Source organism: Phyllobates terribilis, unplaced genomic scaffold (assembly GCF_046119375.1).
Source record: "Phyllobates terribilis strain yellow unplaced genomic scaffold, ASM4611937v1 Scaffold_11__3_contigs__length_659146591, whole genome shotgun sequence".
In the NCBI taxonomy this organism is placed as follows: domain Eukaryota; kingdom Metazoa; phylum Chordata; class Amphibia; order Anura; family Dendrobatidae; genus Phyllobates; species Phyllobates terribilis.
Window position 1 is genome coordinate 600,565,670 of NW_027362771.1, and position 13,688 is coordinate 600,579,357.

Here is a 13,688-nt window from a genome sequence, read left to right on the forward strand (position 1 = left end):
GATTAGTGTTAGTGTGTGTAGATCACTGTTAGTGTGTATAGATCAGTGTTAGTGTGTATAGATCAGTGTTAGTGCGTATAGATCACTGTTATTGTGTATAGATCAGTGTTAGTGTGTATAGATTAGTGTTAGTGTGTATAGATCAGTGTTAGTGCGTATAGATCACTGTTAGTGTGTATAGATCAGTGTTAGTGTGTATAGATCAGTGTTAGTGCGTATAGATCAGTGTTAGTGTGTATAGATCAGTGTTAGTGTGTATAGATCAGTGTTAGTGCGTATAGATCAGTGTCAGTGTGCATAGATCAGTGTTAGTGCGTATAGATCAGTGTCAGTGTGTATAGATCACTGTTAGTGTGTATAGATCAGCGTTAATGTGTATAGATCAGTGTTAATGTGTATAGATCAGTGTTAGTGTGTATAGATCAGTGTCAGTGTGCATAGATCAGTGTTAGTGCGTATAGATCAGTGTCAGTGTGTATAGATCACTGTTAGTGTGTATAGATCAGCGTTAATGTGTATAGATCAGTCTTAATGTGTATAGATCAGTGTTAGTGTGTATATATCAGTGTTAGTGCGTATAGATCAGTGTTAGTGTGTATATATCAGTGTTAGTGTGTATAGATCAGTGTTAGTGTGTATAGATCAGTGTTAATGTGTATAGATCAGTGTTAATGTGTATAGATGAGTGTTATTGTGTATAGATCAGTGTTAGTGTGTATCGATCAGTGTTAGTGTGTATAGATCAGTGTTAGTGTGTATAGATCAGTGTTAGTGTGTATAGATCAGTGTTATTGTGTATAGATCAGTGTTAGTGTGTATAGATCAGTGTTAGTGTGTATAGATCAGTGTTAGTGTGTATAGATCAGTGTTAATGTGTATAGATCAGCGTTAGTGTGTATAGATCAGTGTTAGTGTGTATAGATCAGTGTTAGTGTGTATAGATCACTGTTAGTGTGTATAGATCAGTGATAGTGTGTATAGATCAGTGTTAATGTGTATAGATTAGTGTTAGTGTGTATAGATCACTGTTAGTGTGTATAGATCAGTGTTAGTGTGTATAGATCAGTGTTAGTGTGTATAGATCAGTGTTAGTGTGTATAGATTAGTGTTAGTGTGTATAGATCACTGTTAGTGTGTATAGATCAGTGATAGTGTGTATAGATCAGTGTTAATGTGTATAGATCAGTGTTAGTGTGTATAGATTAGTGTTAGTGTGTGTAGATCACTGTTATTGTGTATAGATCAGTGTTAGTGTGTATAGATCAGTGTTAGTGCGTATAGATCACTGTTAGTGTGTATAGATCAGTGTTAGTGTGTATAGATCAGTGTTAGTGAGTATAGATCAGTGTTAGTGCGTATAGATCACTGTTAGTGTGTATAGATCAGTGTTAGTGTGTATAGATCAGTGTTAGTGCGTATAGATCAGTGTTATTGTGTATAGATCAGTGTTAGTGTGTATAGATCAGTGTTAGTGCGTATAGATCAGTGTCAGTGTGCATAGATCAGTGTTAGTGCGTATAGATCAGTGTCAGTGTGTATAGATCACTGTTAGTGTGTATAGATCAGCGTTAATGTGTATAGATCAGTGTTAATGTGTATAGATCAGTGTTAGTGTGTATATATCAGTGTTAGTGCGTATAGATCAGTGTTAGTGTGTATATATCAGTGTTAGTGTGTATAGATCAGTGTTAGTGTGTATAGATCACTGTTAGTGTGTATAGATCAGTGTTAATGTGTATAGATCAGTGTTAATGTGTATAGATGAGTGTTATTGTGTATAGATCAGTGTTAGTGTGTATAGATCAGTGTTAGTGTGTATAGATCAGTGTTAGTGTGTATACATCAGCTTTAGTGTGTATAGATCACTGTTAGTGTGTATCGATCAGTGTTAGTGTGTATAGATCAGTGTTAATGTGTATAGATCAGCGTTAGTGTGTATAGATCACTGTTAGTGTGTATAGATCAGTGTTAATGTGTATAGATCAGTGTTAGTGTGTATAGATCAGTGTTAGTGTGTATATATCAGTGTTAGTGTGTATAGATCAGCGTTAGTGTGTATAGATCAGTGTTAGTGTGTATATATCAGTGTTAGTGCGTATAGATCAGTGTTAGTGTGTATAGATCAGTGTTAGTGTGTATAGATCACTGTTAGTGTGTATAGATCAGTGTTAATGTGTATAGATCAGTGTTAATGTGTATAGATGAGTGTTAATGTGTATAGATCAGTGTTAGTGTGTATAGATCAGTGTTAGTGTGTATAGATCAGTGTTAGTGTGTATAGATCAGCGTTAGTGTGTATAGATCACTGTTAGTGTGTATCGATCAGTGTTAGTGTGTATAGATCAGTGTTAGTGTGTATAGATCAGTGTTAGTGTGTATAGATCAGCGTTAGTGTGTATAGATCACTGTTAATGTGTATAGATCAGCGTTAGTGTGTATAGATCACTGTTAGTGTGTATAGATCAGTGTTAATGTGTATAGATCAGTGTTAGTGTGTATAGATCAGTGTTAGTGTGTATAGATCAGTGTTAATGTGTATAGATCAGTGTTAGTGTGTATAGATCAGTGTTAGTGTGTATAGATCAGCGTTAGTGTGTATAGATCAGTGTTAGTGTGTATAGATCAGTGTTAGTGTGTATAGATCAGTGTTAATGTGTATAGATCAGTGTTAGTGTGTATAGATCAGTGTTAGTGTGTATAGATCACTGTTAGTGTGTATATATCAGTGTTAGTGTGTATAGATCAGTGTTAGTGTGTATAGATCAGTGTTAGTGTGTATAGATCAGTGTTAGTGTATATAGATCAGTGTTAAGGTGTATAGATCAGTGTTAATGTGTATAGATCAGTGTTAGTGTGTATAGATCACTGTTAGTGTGTATAGATCAGTGTTAGTGTGTATAGATCAGTGTTAATGTGTATAGAACAGTGTTAGTGTATATAGATCAGTGTTAAGGTGTATAGATCAGTGTTAATGTGTATAGATCAGTGTTAGTGTGTATAGATCAGTGTTAATGTGTATAGATCAGTGTTAATGTGTATAGAACAGTGTTAGTGTATATAGATCAGTGTTAAGGTGTATAGATCAGTGTTAATGTGTATAGATCAGTGTTAGTGTGTATAGATCAGTGTTAATGTGTATAGATCAGTGTTAGTATGTATAGATCAGTGTTAGTGTGTATAGATCAGTGTTAATGTGTATAGATCAGTGTTAGTGTGTATAGATCAGTGTTAGCGTGTATAGATCACTGTTAGTGTGTATCGATCAGTGTTAGTGTGTATAGATCAGTGTTAGTGTGTATAGATCAGTGTTAATGTGTATAGATCACTGTTAGTGTGTATAGATCAGTGTTATTGTGTATAGATCAGTGTTAGTGTGTATAGATCAGTGTTAGTGCGTATAGATCAGTGTTATTGTGTATAGATCAGTGTTAGTGTGTATAGATCAGTGTTAGTGTGTATAGATCAGTGTTAGCGTGTATAGATCACTGTTAGTGTGTATAGATCAGTGTTAGTGTGTATAGATCAGTGTTAGTGTGTATAGATCAGTGTTAATGTGTATAGATCACTGTTAGTGTGTATAGATCAGTGTTATTGTGTATAGATCAGTGTTAGTGTGTATAGATCAGTGTTAGTGCGTATAGATCAGTGTTATTGTGTATAGATCAGTGTTAGTGTGTATAGATCAGTGTTAGTGTGTATAGATCAGTGTTATTGTGTATAGATCAGTGTTAGTGTGTATAGATCAGTGTTAGTGTGTATAGATCAGTGTTAATGTGTATAGATCAGTGTTAGTGTGTATAGATCAGTGTTAGTGTGTATAGATCAGTGTTAGCGTGTATAGATCAGTGTTAGCGTGTATAGATCACTGTTAGTGTGTATATATCAGTGTTAGTGTGTATAGATCAGTGTTAGTGTGTATAGATCAGTGTTAGTGTGTATAGATCAGTGTTAGTGTATATAGATCAGTGTTAAGGTGTATAGATCAGTGTTAATGTGTATAGATCAGTGTTAGTGTGTATAGATCACTGTTAGTGTGTATAGATCAGTGTTAGTGTGTATAGATCAGTGTTAATGTGTATAGAACAGTGTTAGTGTATATAGATCAGTGTTAAGGTGTATAGATCAGTGTTAATGTGTATAGATCAGTGTTAGTGTGTATAGATCAGTGTTAATGTGTATAGATCAGTGTTAGTATGTATAGATCAGTGTTAGTGTGTATAGATCAGTGTTAATGTGTATAGATCAGTGTTAGTGTGTATAGATCAGTGTTAGCGTGTATAGATCACTGTTAGTGTGTATAGATCAGTGTTAGTGTGTATAGATCAGTGTTAGTGTGTATAGATCAGTGTTAATGTGTATAGATCACTGTTAGTGTGTATAGATCAGTGTTATTGTGTATAGATCAGTGTTAGTGTGTATAGATCAGTGTTAGTGCGTATAGATCAGTGTTATTGTGTATAGATCAGTGTTAGTGTGTATAGATCAGTGTTAGTGTGTATAGATCAGTGTTATTGTGTATAGATCAGTGTTAGTGTGTATAGATCAGGGTTAGTGTGTATAGATCAGTGTTAATGTGTATAGATCAGTGTTAGTGTGTATAGATCAGTGTTATTGTGTATAGATCAGTGTTAGTGTGTATAGATCAGTGTTAGCTTGTATAGATCAGTGTTAGTGTGTATAGATCAGTGTTAGTGTGTATAGATCAGTGTTAGTGTGTATAGATCAGTGTTATTGTGTATAGATCAGTGTTAGTGTGTATAGATCAGTGTTAGTGTGTATAGATCAGTGTTATTGTGTATAGATCAGTGTTAGTGTGTATAGATCAGTGTTAGTGTGTATAGATCAGTGTTAGCGTGTACAGATCAGTGTTACTGTGTATAGATCAGTGTTAGTGTGTACAGATCAGTGTTAGTGTGTATAGATCAGTGTTAGTGTGTATAGATCAGTGTTAGTGTGTTTAGATCAGTGTTAATGTGTATAGATCAGTGTTAATGTGTATAGATCAGTGTTAGTGTATATAGATCAGTGTTATTGTGTATAGATCAGTGTTAGTGTGTATAGATCAGTGTTAGTGTGTATAGATCAGTGTTAGTGTGTATAGATCAGTGTTAATGTGTATAGATCAGTGTTAGTGTGTATAGATCAGTGTTAGTGTGTATATTTAAGGAAACCAGGATGGATGAACACAGAACTTAAACACATGCTAAAAAGAAAGAAAGAAATGTTTATCAAATGGAAAGAGGGAGGCATATCTAAAGAAGATTATAATGCAGTCTGCAGATCCTGTAGGGCACGTATCAGGTTAGCTAAAGCTGACAATGAATTAAGGCTTGCAAGAGATGTCAAAAGCAATAAAAAAGGATTTTGGGGGTATGTCAAAAGTAAAAGAAAAGTCAAAGATGCTATAGAATTTTTACAGGATGAAAATGGTGAAACGGTAAGAAAGGATGTTGATAAGACCGAACTTTTTAATTCCTATTTTGCATCAGTTTTCTCTCAGAAAAAAAATGTAACATCAACTGATCTTCACTGTCCTATTAAAGGAATGGAAGAATCCAGGTTATCTGTAAACAGAGAGATTGTGAGGGAATATTTAGCTAACATAAATGAGTTCAAGTCTCCAGGTCCAGATGAATTACACCCCAGAGTACTGAAGGAGATCGTAGAAGAAATTTTAGAACCACTCTCCATAATCTTTGAAAATTCTTGGAGAACAGGAGAAGTCCCAGAAGACTGGAGAAGAGCAAATGTTGTTCCTATCTTCAAAAAGGGGAAGAAGGTGGACCCAGGGAACTATAGGCCGGTGAGTCTGACTTCTATACCAGGAAAGATCTTTGAACAAATTATTAAACAACATGTATGTAAGTACATGGATAAGAATGAAGTGATTAACCAGAGTCAGCATGGGTTTGTAACTAACAAGTCATGTCAGACTAACTTAATTTCCTTCTATGACAGAATAGCTGACTGGGTGGATCAGGGAAATGCTGTAGATATAGTATATCTTGACTTCAGCAAAGCATTTGACAAAGTATCTCACACCATCGTTATTGAAAAAATTACCAAGTAAGGAATAGCCAAGGCAACTGTTAGGTGGATTCATAACTGGCTTAGTGATCGGACTCAAAGAGTGGTCGTAAATGGCTTCACATCCAGTTGGATGAATGTCTCAAGTGGGGTACCACAGGGCTCTGTCCTGGGACCTGTATTGTTCAACATCTTTATCAATGATTTAGATGAAGGAATTGAGGGTAAACTGATTAAATTTGCTGATGACACAAAGCTAGGAGGGATAGCTAATAGTAGAGAAGAGAGAGAGAGGATTCAAAAAGACCTAAATAAACTGGAGCAGTGGGCAGCAACCAACAGAATGGTTTTTAATAGGAAAAAATGCAAAGTCCTACATCTGGGCAATAAAAATGAAAAAAGCATATACAAAATGGGAGGAATAGAGCTAAGCAACAGCATATGTGAAAAAGACTTAGGTATACTAATAGATCATAGACTGAACATGAGTCAACAGTGTGATGCAGCAGCAAAAAAGGCAAATACAATTCTGGGATGTATTAACAGAAGCATACAGTCTAGATCACGTGAAGTCATTATCGGTCTTTACTCCTCTTTGGTCAGACCTCATCTGGAATACTGTGTACAGTTTTGGGCACCACAGTTTAAAAAAGACATCGACAAACTGGAGCAAGTTCAGAGAAGAGCGACCAGAATGTTGACCGGTCTGCAAGCCATGTCCTATGAGGAATAGTTACAGGATTTGGAAATGTTTAGCTTGCAAAAAAGAAGACTGAGAGGAGACTTAATAGCTGTCTATAAATATCTCAAGGGCTGTCACATTGTAGAAGGATCATCTTTATTCTCATTTGCACAAGGAAAGACTAGAAGCAATGGGATGAAACTGAATGGGAGGAGACACAGATTAGATATTAGAAAAAACTTTTTGACAGTTAGGGTGATCAATGAGTGGAACAGGCGGCCACGAGAGGTGGTGAGTTCCCCTTCAATGGACGTCTTCAAACAGACGCTGGACAGACATCTGTCTGAGATTGTGGCGCCCCTGAGGGTTCGACCGCCACAGGGATGCTGCACTTCTTTAATGGAGTGTGGTGTTCTTCCTCTGAGGTAAGAACAGCGTGATGGTCGAGACCCTACCTTTACATCCAACATCACATTTCTCCACCAGAGGGGGCTAGAATGCACTAGGTGCTGCCCTCCTGGTTACAGGGAGACTGGGGAACCAAGAGATAGGGGAACCAGTTAGTGGGTGAGAGTGGAGGATTCACAATCTAGTGACACTGTAAATTTCATATTTAATCACGAGCCATTTTGGTTCTGGGTCTTTTTAGGGCTTTTTAGTCCTTCATAGCCTAGACCTTGTTGGTCAAGTCTCTTGGCGGTCAAGTACTGTGATCTCCCACCCTGATAGTGGATCCTGTGTGGGCCTACAGCGGATGGAGACACAGCCCTCAGACCCTGGCCTTGGGTCGAGGGGCAGGTTGTAGACCAGGAATGTCTCAAACCGGTAGAGGACCAGGACCAAGAAGGCCCGGAGCTTAAGATTGTGGCTCCATAGCAAATGGATCCCGGGGAGGATGCAGACGGAGCGGTGTACGCCACCTGTCCTCGCCAACCTGATATATTCAGAGGGAGTCCGGCTGCAAGAGGGGTACCGGCCCCCGACACCCGACCTTGCTACTCCATGTCCTGGTCGGGAAAGCCCGGTAGGCCCTGAGGATCCCCCGGGTATCGGAAGGAGCGGAGCTGCCACCCGTACCCTTGTTCTGAGAGGAGCTCAGAGGGAGACCCGGCCTATCCACCCACACGGACAGGAAAGGATTCGGTCTATAGTTCAGGAACACTCTGGTGCAGGGTCCCGATCGAATGTTGGACTTGCTCGGAGGTTGTCGGACCCCCGTCCCTGGTGACCGCAGGACTCCACGGGGAGCAGGGAGTCTCCTTCCTTCTGCCATCTCTAATGTGAGTAAAGCCTTGGAAGTTCACCCCTATGGCCTCCGGACTGTTTATTCTGCGCTACACCGCACGACGCGGCGCCCGTTCTCCTCTACTACTACCCCCCTCCATATAGATCAGTGTTAGTGTGTATAGATCAGTGTTAGTGTGTATAGTTCAGTGTTAGTGTTATAGATTAGTGCTAGTGTTATAGATCAGTGTTAGCATGTATAGATCACTGTTAGTGTGTATAGATCACTGTTAGTGTGTATAGATCAGTGTTAGCGTGCATAGATCAGTGTTAGTGTGTATAGATCAGTGTTAGTGTGTATAGATCAGTTGTTACGCTCGCGCCTGGACTGACTGGCGTGAGCGTGATTAGTGATTCCACTGTACCATGAACCAAGGAGTGCCTGGAGGGGCGTAACTAAGTATCAACCCAATCCGACCAAGGTCGCACGGTGGCTCAGTCGACTCCGTGAACCAAGGAGGAACCGAGCAGAGTGACCAGGTGAGACTCCAGGTCAGACCCCAGTCACAGTTGTTGACCCACACCGGGGAATGCAGGAACTGGCAGGTTGGACTGGCATACAGGCAGGTGGGTATTGGCAGGCACGGCTGGTATGCAGACATGTGGATACTGGTAAGCACGGCCGGTATGCAGACAGGTGGGTACTGGCAAGTACGACTGGTATGCAGACAGGTGGGTACTGGCAAGTACGGCTGGTATGCAGACAGGTGGGCACTGGCAAGCACGGCTGGTATGCAGACAGGTGGGCACTGGCAAGCACGGCTGGTATGCAGACAGGTTGGCACTGGCAAGCACCGCTGATATGCAGACAGGTGGGCACTGGCAAGTACGGCTGGTATGCAGACAGGTGGGCACTGGCAAGCACGGCTAGTATGCAGACATGGAGATACTGGCAAGCACGGCTGGAGTGCAGACAGGGAGGTACTAGCAGGTTGGAGCGCAGGCTGGATAGGGTCCAGTACAGACTGGGAGACAGGTACAGAGCCGCAGATGCGGTAGACAAGCAGAGTAAAGCGAAACTACCGGAGGACAAGGCAGAGCAGAGAGGAACCGCAGGTGCGGTGGACAAGGCAGAGCAGAGCGGAACCCCCGGAGCGTTGGGCAAGGCAGAGCAGAGAGAAGCCACCGGAGCGGTGGGTAAGGCAGAGCAGAGGGAAGCCGCCGGAGCGGTGGGCAAGTCAGAGCAGAGAGAAACCGCTGGTGCGGTGAGCAAGGTAGAGCAGAGAGAAGCTGCCAGAGCGGTGGGTAAGGCAGAGCAGAGGGAAGCCGCCAGAGCGGTGGGCTAGTGAGAGCAGAGAGAAACCGCTGGCGTGGTGTGCAAGGCAGAGCAGAGAGAAGCCGCCGGAGCGGTGGGCAAGTCAGAGCAGAGAGAAGCCACCGGAGCGGTGGGTAAGGCAGAGCAGAGGGAAGCCGCCAGAGTGGTGGGCAAGTCAGAGCCGAGAAAAACCGCTGGCGCGGTGAGCAAGCAGTGCCGAACAGGGCTGAAGGTGCAGGCAGAGAGGACAGGGCTCTGTTCACATGGAACAGACTGGAAAATACAGGAAGATGGCTAGAACACAGGAGGAAGATACGGAGGAAGGGAAAAGGGACAAGCAGAACCAGATACACACTAGGTACTTACTATAGATCAGTGTTAGTGTGCATAGATCAGTGTTAGTGTGTATTGATCAGTGTTAGTGTGTATAGATCAGTGTTAGTGCGTATAGATCAGTGTTAGCGTGTATAGATCAGCGTTAGTGTGTATCGATCAGTGATAGTGAGTATCGATCAGTGTTAGTGTGCATATATCAGTGTTAATGTGTATCGATCAATGTTAGTGTGTATATATCAGTGTTAGTGTGTATAGATCAGTGTTAGTGTGTATAGATCAGTGTTAGTGTGTATAGATCAGTGTTAGCGTGTATAGATCAGTTTTAGCGTGTATAGATCAGTGTTAGTGTGTATCATAGAATCATAGAATCATAGAATGGTAGAGTTGGAAGGGACCTCCTGGGTCATCTGGTCCAACCCCCTGCTCAAAGCAGGATTCACTAGATCATCTCAGACAGATGTCTGTCCAGCCTCTGTTTGAAGACGTCCATTGAAGGGGAACTCACCACCTCTCGTGGCAGCCTGTTCCACTCATTAATCACCCTAACTGTCAAAAAGTTTTTTCTAATATCTAATCGATCAGTGTTAGTGTGTATCGATCAGTGTTAGTGTGTATAGATCAGTGTTAGTAAGTGTCAGAGTACGTTTTTGGGGAGCAGTATAGAATGCCCAATCCTAACAGCGTGTAATATACTCACTGTCAGGAATTAGCTATATTCTCATTTCCTCCAGGTAGATAGAGACCCTCATCAGGAGAGGTGGGTGGGGGGCAGCATGGTCCGTTATGCTTCCAGATGCCAGGACTGAATTTCAGCCCCAGTCCAGACCTCACCGTACCCGGTGTATAAACCACATGACTATGGTTGATGACAGCGGCGTTTCGGACTTTTCTATACGGGGCATTGAGAGAGTCCGTGATGCTGCTCAGGGGTGATCATCGGCAAAAACTTCTTAGTCGAGAGGCGATTTAGATCTTTAAGATGGAAATTCAAATTCAACAAGAATTTATTAGAAAATAGGATTTATCACTGTACACATTGCACGTGGTATATATTCATACCCCGCTATGTAGGTATAATAGGTAATTTTACCTGCATAGATGACTATTTGCATTTTATTCCATATATGTCTGTGCAGAGGAGGCTATTTGCTTCGCTATAAGATATTACAGATTAACCCTGGAGCAGAAACTCCAGAAATCTCACGTGAGCTGTAAGAAGAGAACTGAATGATCGGAAACTGAAAGTATCTCAGCAGACAAAGGTCCTGCATCCTCCGGAGAGACTGCGACGTCCTGGGGAACCGAGCTGCAAATCAGAAGAAAACCCTCAATGTTAGAATGAGAACAGCGGAGGTTGTGATCTTCATAATCGTAGATCTGGTCAAGACAACGACAGGTAAGACTTCAGATTGTCCGTATACAATCAAGGAAAAAGGCTGAAAGCTTTTATTTCAGACTAATCACTTCTGCAGAGATGAGGAGACAAAATTCTTATTCACTGACTGCAAAGAGGGCGGAGAATTGAAACTGCTATAATACTGCCCCCTATGTACAAGAATATAACTACTATAATACTGCCCCCTATGTACAAGAATATAACTACTATAATACTGCCCCCTATGTACAAGAATATAACTGCTATAATACTGCTCCTATGTTCAAGAATATAACTACTATAATACTGCCCCCTATGTACAAGAATATAACTGCTATAATACTGCCCCCTATGTACAAGAATATAACTGCTATAATACTGCCCCCTTTGTGCAAGAATATAACTACTACAATACTGCCCCCTATGTACAAGAATACAACTACTATAATACTGCCCTGTCATGGGTGTGTCGCCACGAAGATCGTCGTGACTACACAGCCTGACTTCTCGCAGCTGAGTTTTTGGTGCTTTGTGTTTTTTAGTTGTGAGGGAGTTAATTCTCTCTCTCTGTGCTTGACGAGGCTCAGCCTCGCCCAGCTGCAGTTAATGCTGCAGTATTGGGATTCCTTCAAATACCTGCTGGTCTGTTAGGGAAGTTGTCGGTGAAAGCATTTCTTGCAGACCTTCAGAGTGGATCGTTGTTTGGTGGAGTTCGGAGCGAGGAGTATGCGGTGTGGTTTGTTCCCTTCCTCCCTTTATCATTTATCTCCTAACCTGTTGTTGTTCCCTCTGTAATTGTGGAGTTAGTTTTTGTATGCAAGGTGGTTTTTGGTTTTCCCCTTGTACTGTCTTGTTTGTCTAGTACTGTGTTTTGGGCATTTTCTATCCTGTTTCCCATTGTTGTGATCGGGGTCCTTCTCAGGACTAGATTACTTAGGTTCAGGGATATTCAGGAGTTTAAGGTTACGCTGGCGGCCTGGACCTCTATACCTTTAACAGTACCTCCAGGTTGAGGGATTAGTCAGGGCCCGCGTCTAGGGTCAGCTCAGGCCCCTGACCCCCCTGTACGCTGAGACAGCGTGACATTTTCACCGACCGACACAAAAAAAAAAAAAAAATTAATTTTTTTTCCAACCACCATGGATCCAGTAGCCAGTCTAGCTCGGCAGTTGCAGAGTTTGTCCATGGAGTTGGCGGACGTTAAGTCCAAGGTTTTGTGTCCTCTGGAGCAAGCCGGACCAGAACCTAAAGTAGCTCTCCCTGACAGGTTCACTGGGGGGCGGGACAAGTTTTTTGTTTTCTGGGAGGCATGCAAGTTGTACTTTCAGCTGCGGCCTCGGTCATCGGGGAGTGAGGAGCAAAGGGCGGGAATTGTCATCTCGCTCCTACAAGGGGACCCACAATCTTGGGCGTTCTCTCTTGTCCCGGGCTCCCCGGCTCTCCAGTCAGTGGATAGGTTTTTCGCTGCTCTGGGACTCGTATATGATTACCCAGATCGGATCTCCCTTGCTGAATCTAAGTTACGTAGGATCCACCAGGGAGATCGTCCGGCGGAGGAATTCTGTTCGGAGTTGCGTAGGTGGCCCCCTTAATTTTGTCAAGGGTTATCTGACAAATTAAAGGATGTGTTGGCACAGTATGACCCTCCCGCCTCACTGGAAGCCGCTATGGCCCTTGCTATTCGCACTGACAGACGGCTTCGGGAGAGGTGCGGGATAACTCCGCCCCCTGGGATGACTCCACCTCCTACAAGGTCCCCTCATATGGAGGTTCCCCTGGTCAGTCCAGAGGAGCCTATGCAGTTAGGAGGGACATCTTTCCGGGGGAGGGGACCGGCGGTGCACCACAAGACTGGAAGGTGCTTCTTCTGCGGGAGAAAGGGACATTTTATTGGGGGGTGTCCATCCCGTCCTTTGCAGAGTAAAGAGTCGTCGGAAAACTACTGATCCCAGGTTGTGTGGTGGACGGCAATCTGGGAGTAGGTATTTCGTCCCTAGGTTCGTCTCAGTTTCTCGTACCGGCGGAGGTGGTTGTGGGTACGCGAACTGAGAGGATATCTGTTCTTCTAGATAGTGGGGCCGGGGCTAATCTTGTGGACGCTCGGTTTGCCCGGGTTCAAGGTATGCTATTGAATATGTTGGCTAAACCCATCCCCATATTTTCGATCGACGCCAGGCCTCTCAGGTCAGGGAAGTTTTTTGCAAGTGGTGCATAACGTAAATCTTCAAGTGGGGGCGATACATAAAGAACTGTTGTCTTGTTACGTGTTGGAGGGTCTTCCCACTCCTATTGTGTTGGGCCTTCCTTGGTTAACTAAGCATAATCCAGTTATTAATTGGCAATCCAGAGAGATAAGCAAATGGAGTGAATTCTGTAATAAAAACTGCATGAATACGGTCATCGGTGCTGTCACTCCTAGGGTCTTACCTCCATTTATGGCGGACTTTGAGGATGTATTCTAGGAGAAAGGGTGTCAGGAACTACCTCCTCATCGCGTGTATGGCTGTTCTGTAAAATTGCTCCCTGGGGCCAAGTTACCTAAATCTAGGTTGTATAACCTATCTGGTCCGGAGAGGCAGGCCATGAAGGATTATATTTCTGAGAGTCTAGCTAAGGGGCATATTAGACCTTCATCTTCCCCGGTGGCCGCGGGGTTCTTCTTTGTGAAGAAGAAAGATGGAGGCCTACGCCCTTGCCTGGATTTCCGTGAACTTAATCGGATTACGGTC

At 42.5% G+C, this 13,688-nt stretch overlaps 1 protein-coding gene across 1 annotated transcript in view; it reads left to right on the forward strand.

Annotated features, from left to right (window-relative positions):
- The first annotated feature begins 10,844 nt into the window (after nt 1–10,844).
- Nucleotides 10,845–13,688, forward strand: part of LOC141165398 (uncharacterized) — a 56,209-nt gene continuing 53,365 nt past the window's right edge. Inside the window, exon 1 of the mRNA XM_073650994.1 lies at nt 10,845–10,980. Coding sequence (XP_073507095.1) covers nt 10,923–10,980 — 58 coding nt within the window. The 5' untranslated portion in view covers nt 10,845–10,922. The remainder of the gene's footprint in view (nt 10,981–13,688) is intronic.